The 6565-nt window shown below is 28.2% G+C and overlaps 1 protein-coding gene across 1 annotated transcript in view; it reads right to left on the minus strand.

Annotated features, from left to right (window-relative positions):
- Window positions 1-6056, minus strand: part of LOC114119409 (estrogen receptor-like) — a 101484-nt gene extending 95428 nt beyond the window's left edge. Inside the window, exon 1 of the mRNA XM_027980958.2 lies at window positions 5791-6056. Within this exon, the coding sequence (XP_027836759.2) occupies window positions 5791-5988 (198 nt within the window). The 5' untranslated portion in view covers window positions 5989-6056. The remainder of the gene's footprint in view (window positions 1-5790) is intronic.
- Window positions 6057-6565: the final 509 nt, after the last annotated feature.

The following is a 6565-nucleotide window of genomic DNA, read 5'->3' on the forward strand; positions in this document are numbered from 1 at the left end:
AAACTCATTCTGTGTTTTTTTTTTAATCGGGTCATATTTGTAATTCTATTAGTCACCTGAGTTGCAAATTTAATGGCACTTAACATAATTGAACATTTTACACGGTGCCACGAAGAACAATTTATAATATATAGTATACATTTTATATATCTACATATACTCATCTTCAGAGTTGTCAACATTATACATTGTGATTAATTAATGTATTGATTTTTCTTTTTATTATTTATTCAAACGGCTTCGGTTCAATATCGGCTTGTGTAATTCTTACAATTGCGAAAATCCGTCAGTGTGTCTTTTCAGTAGTAATAAGTTATCGCATCAATAATTTCTTACTAAATGTTATTTTAAATCAAGTATGAAGGATATACAGAAACATTGTGTAACGCTTAATGAATAAACATTGAAACTATACACCGTAACACAATTAATTCAGACCATACACAAATTAGTTTAATATTTCTACACACATACACTGACACTCATACACACATAATATGTATACGTTCTGATTTAATTCAATTATATAGGCATAATATTTAATAAAAACAAAATGGAAATATAATTTATCGTAGCTGAAAATGTTACGGTAAATTTCGAAATATTCACGCGGATTTTATAAATAATAATAATCAGCCTGCAGGTAGCCTTTCTGGGTTGATACACGTTGGTATAATAATCATACTGTTTTCATCGCCATCGTGTGCAGCAGTATATTACGTATAATATAATGTATACAACAATTATAATATTATACACTATACACGGATATATGGAAATAATGATATTATTATTAATAGCATAATAACTCGTGTAGAGATTTTACAGATTTTAAACGGAAACGAATAGCGTGATGCGGTATATTAAATCACATACTAATGTTATAGAGCGTCGTAAAAAACCGTAAAATATTGAACATTTTAGCGAAAACGATTTATGAAAATTACAAGGAACGCGCGTGTGCAGTATGTTATAACTTATAATATAGCCGTGTGAATCAAATAGAAAAACCGATTAGATATGGCAAATGAAGTTTTGACGTCAAACTGTTTTGCCCACATGAATAACAAATTATAACGAACAAAAAAGACAATAATGATTTATTTGAAATACAAATAAAAACAAAATGATAAATGATAAATGATGAACAATGTTTCGCAGCTAATGAACGGCGTTAAAGGATAATGTGATTTTGTTACAAAATCAAATGTTTCAAGCATGTGATAAGCGTAAGTAACAATATTATCTATTTCTCGAATTAATTATATTTAGACCTCCGCATGATGCCTATACTATAAAGATTATTCATTGTTTTGCATGATTTTTCACATACACGTTTTTTAAAAAACAAAAAGTAATAATGAAACAGTTTTTTCGCTGAATACGGAAATCGTTCTTCGAACTTATGCAATAATTTATGAGAATATCATATCAAGTACGTTTAAACATCAATTGCATTGAATGTGAACGACTATTGTTAACCTTGCTTAACTGTTAAGAATTTAAATACAAATGAAATTCACAATCTGTAATGTCGTAATTCATAATATGTCTTTGTAACGTCAACAATTTTTTCCCAACTCATTATTTTCAAGTCAAAGTTTTAAAAATTATTTTTATTTTTTATTTTTTTGAGTGAACATATTTTTGTATTAACTTTTGTGTGCGTGTTATTAAAAACGTTGAGATATAATATACCTAGGTCCAAGAGCATGTTAATTATTTATTTTAATATATTTATATCTACAAGTAAACACTCACATGCATTTTTACTGCAAGGAGTATAATATAATATTATATTTAATGATTAGTTTCAACGAATAAAAAATAATGTTGTAACTTTAAATTTTTAAATTTAGCAATTAACTTACCAGCTTAAACTTAAAATAACAAAATATATCATTTAAAAAAAAATTATTTTTATAGTGGAAGACATTTACCTAAGATGGTATACGTATATCCTATTATAGCTGTTATTCGGAAATACAATTAATGTGATTTAATAACGCACACACATCTTACGCAATAGTGCGATATATCGATATATGGTACGATAATAATGGATAAAATGATTATAGATTCTTCGGTCACCACTATTTAGCATTTTACACGGATAATTATTAATATGCGCGCCGTTCAGAACAGTCATAATATAATATAATAGTGTAATGAGTAAATTATATTATAATTTATAATAATCGAATCAATCAATTCGGTTTGTCGTATAAGCCGAATATATAATAAGCCAAACGTTGCTGCAATTACTTCACGCGGAACGTGTGCGTAAATGTAATAGTATGTAAATCGGTGTAATTGTAGGTCTGTAGTGGTGATTACACATAATATATAGGTTTATGATAGAAAATTAATTCAAGCTGTAATGCGATCGAAGACGAAAAACGAACATCGAATTCGGCAGGTAGATGTCGTCGGACTGCTGTATGGGGGCGTATATGTATATGTAACTATATGGGGAAAACAATTATAATTAGGGAGATTTGACATCAAAACGCATGCACATATAAGTAGGTATAAAAATAATTGTAGTACATATTTAAATATTATATATGTATACACACTCACGTATAACGCATACTCGTATTATGTAATTTATAATATGTGTTCGAACATTGTTGCGGCGGCGTGGGTGATATTGAAAATAATATTGTGGGAAATGTCTGCGGAAATAATAATATCCGAAATCACAAAAAAATAAAACAAAATAAAAACCTGTTGATCTTTACGCACCGCAGGGACCCATCAGCGTCTGCGTGCCCGTGGTCTATAAAATGATGTAGCATTTATAATATCTGATCGATAACAACAAACATACTATAATGTGCGAGTATAGTATAATAAGTAGAAAAATCTCAAAAATTTGAAGATATAGTTTTCATGTAGGTATATTCAAAATATTCAAAAACAATAAAACAAAATCATAGCTATATAGTGTTGATACATGCAGTTATTTTTAAATTAAATTCAAAATATATTCATTTGATTTTGGAGTATATTGCAGCATATTTTTGATGCAGTTAGGACTTATAAAACATAATATGATATACATGGTATTTTTTCTTTCGGGGCTATAGAATACATGACGGATAGTAATGTAATTCGTGAAAAATGCAGTGTCCCTTTCAATGGTTAATCTAATCCAGAATCTATAAATACCCACGCCAGTATATTATATACGTATGGACAGTTTGGACACTCCGCGCTCCCGATGAATCCAACCACCACAACATCTCATCATAAAGGTATATATAGGAGAAAGGAAACGGTCATGCATACCAATGACATTTAAGTGTAAACATAAATACATGGGACGTAGATATGTACTGTCGTCGTCGACATTGGCCTTTGGCGTTTTGATCTCGTGTCCGCGTGTGACATGAGCTTATCCTACGATATGTGAACGTTTACAATATTATTATTATTGTTATTATATAGCATTCTCTGCATCTATTTTCTCTCAACAGTTGAACAGTCCATACCGTATATGCATTATATGCACATATAATGCATGTATAATATATATGTATAAATGTACGATGTGTGTATAGTTTACACATACATACATGCACTCATGTGTGTATACATAATCTAAGAGGCACACTGATTTAACGACGTACACGTCTGCGACGACGGATGAACGTCTGCACGGCGCATTTATATTATATTCTCGTATTTTCGCGGTTTGTTAGTCCAAGCGTGTGAAAGTATATATTATAGGTACGACGGTATTAGCTTGCGCGATTACGCTCCACTTACGACACCCTACAATCCCGAGATAATATGACATTATTATAATTTATACACAATTTGGATACCATTCGTGGATACCATCGATACAACAATATATCTGATGTATGTTGAATAATAATGCTGCAGTCGACTCGAAAATGAATATTAATCACGGTAGCAATATTATAGCTATTAATTGTTAATTTAGATGAATACCTAACTGTTACAATCGAAACTAAAACATAAAATACAATAAGCATCTATACACAGATTTAAAATTTATGTTACAGCCTTTTTTCGAAAAGCTTGTAAATATTCAAATTAGAGAAAAATGTTTGATACAATTTTTTTTTTATATAGAAATATCTAAAATTATTGTAAATTGTATGTTTTCTTACAATATTTTAGAGGAGTTTTTATTGCCACTACTTGGCAGAGTGCAATTAAAATTTTAAATAAAATATAATATACACATGACTTTAATGCATATTTTAATCAAATACAATATTTTTAATTAATTTATCTTTACATTACAGGTGCTCAATCAATCCACGCGATTTTTAGTTAATATCTGAAGCCTCTTTCTATCCACCTTATATTTTACTAAACAACTACCTACTATTGATTGTATGTATAGTAATTAATTGACAAAACTATTTTGTTTATTTGAAAAATACCTGATATAATTTTCCATACATTTTAATGTCTGACTATTGACTAACTTTATATTTTAACTATTATAAAATTGATCGTTGTTTTATTGTAAGTCTAACACTAATACCAAAACGATATCAACACTAAAATTCCTAACCCCAGAAAAACACATCAGTTAGATGTATGATAATTAGATTTAATTTTTGTATTCATAAGAAATTTATATTCCATCAATTTTGATTAGAGCTTTACAAAATAATAAATTATTTAAAACATGATTAGACATAATTGGATGTACCAAGTATAGTTATTTCGTAAACACCTGCAGATATTATAGGAATTTTAAATTAATTAGTTTATTTTCCCGAAATCAACACACATCGGAAATTTGAAAGTCACCGATACGATTAATTATAATATGTCTATAAATAAATTTTTACTTTGAATAATATACTAGTACCAAGAAGTCATTATGGCGAGTATCATTTGAATCATATGATTATACGTTTTTATTTCTGGCTACATTCGTTCGATTATATTAGGTACTATTTTAGTTTATTCTAGTATACCTAGTACAGTCTTACGTCTAATTTAAAGTTTAAAATGTTATCTGTGCATTAAAACTGTATATTTAACTTTAAAATGAGTTAAATATACTATCTTTAATAGTTAAATCTCTATAAACCTAACACATTAATCTAATTTCAACCGTATATAATTAAAATGTTCTGATGGTTATTAGTTATTACCAATATTTATTGTTTGGTTTAACAAAATATAAAATTACAAATTTTATTTAGAATATATAGATCGATTTTAAAAATACACAATACACATAGTATGTATACTTTAATTTAAAAAAAAATTCAAATTAAAAAATTCACTATTTACTTAAAAATGAGAACAATTCTACAAAATTCTAAGGAACATACGCAATATGCAATTGTAGTGTGTATTTTTTAATAAAGCAATAATGTACAAGTCTTGCATCAAAGTGCAGATTTTCATACTAGTCTTAGTATTGCAGGTATTGTTTTGCTCATTACTAACTTTGACGTATTTGGCATATGCAATTCTATACAATATTAGGTAGGTATATTATACAATACGCACTGACAGACATCATCAACGAAAAAACTTTTTTTTTTTATTTTTTTGAAATTCACTTAAATTTTAACACCAAGGGAACAGTCAATGACAGTTATAAGAAAATATCGTTGCTACATGTAGTGTGGTCTTTAAAGGTTACCACGTGGTAATAACGGTAATACACATCTTAATTCTAGTTACCACAACTCAGTGACGTGTTAAATATAGGTATATTTTATATGTAAGTAGGTACTTAATAATAGGTACTTAATAAAATGTCATAAAAACGTAGTCACTAACCTTTAAGTTGAATATTCGACCCAATTGCATGACTCTATGTAACGAAACCCCAGCTTCTAGTGGATCATAGATTTCGCCATCGACAAGTTTTACAGGTTTAACGACAACCGACGAAAATTGTTTGAGAAAACGTTTTGTCAGATCTGCGATTGGACGAAATTTCGTCGTTAAACAGCACAATAAACCATTATAAATCATAGATACCGGATAAACACACTCAAAATAACGAAGTGAAAACGATTAATCGCAAAATTAGACGAGACGGTAAGGTATGACGCCATATTCTTACAAAACTGTCCAAAAGAAATGTCGCGATTACTTTATCGCAAGATTCTCGGAATGTGGTATTTGAACCGCGGTATGTTTTGTACGAGTTTACTATGGATTTATAGCTTCACTGGAATTTACGCTGATAGCAAATAAATGCATTGATAATAGTAGATATTGGTGAATTAAAATATTAATTAGTTAAATAATATTTAATTACTCAAAAGCATAAATAATTTAAAAAAATGTAAACAATAATATGTATTTTTAATTTAAAATGATAAATTTTCAACATAAGTCTTAATGTAATAAAAAATGGTTATAACTAGTTAAAACTATAAGATTATTTTACGATTTAGTGAAATAGTTTTTCATTTCGCATAACGCAATACAAATTAATTATAATGTTTTTATATCGAATTATTACATAGAAATAAAACTTATTATTATTATATATATTTTATACTCTAGTTTTATCATCATGAACTCGAAAACCGACAAGCCGATG

This window comes from Aphis gossypii, chromosome 2, assembly GCF_020184175.1.
Source record: "Aphis gossypii isolate Hap1 chromosome 2, ASM2018417v2, whole genome shotgun sequence".
In the NCBI taxonomy this organism is placed as follows: domain Eukaryota; kingdom Metazoa; phylum Arthropoda; class Insecta; order Hemiptera; family Aphididae; genus Aphis; species Aphis gossypii.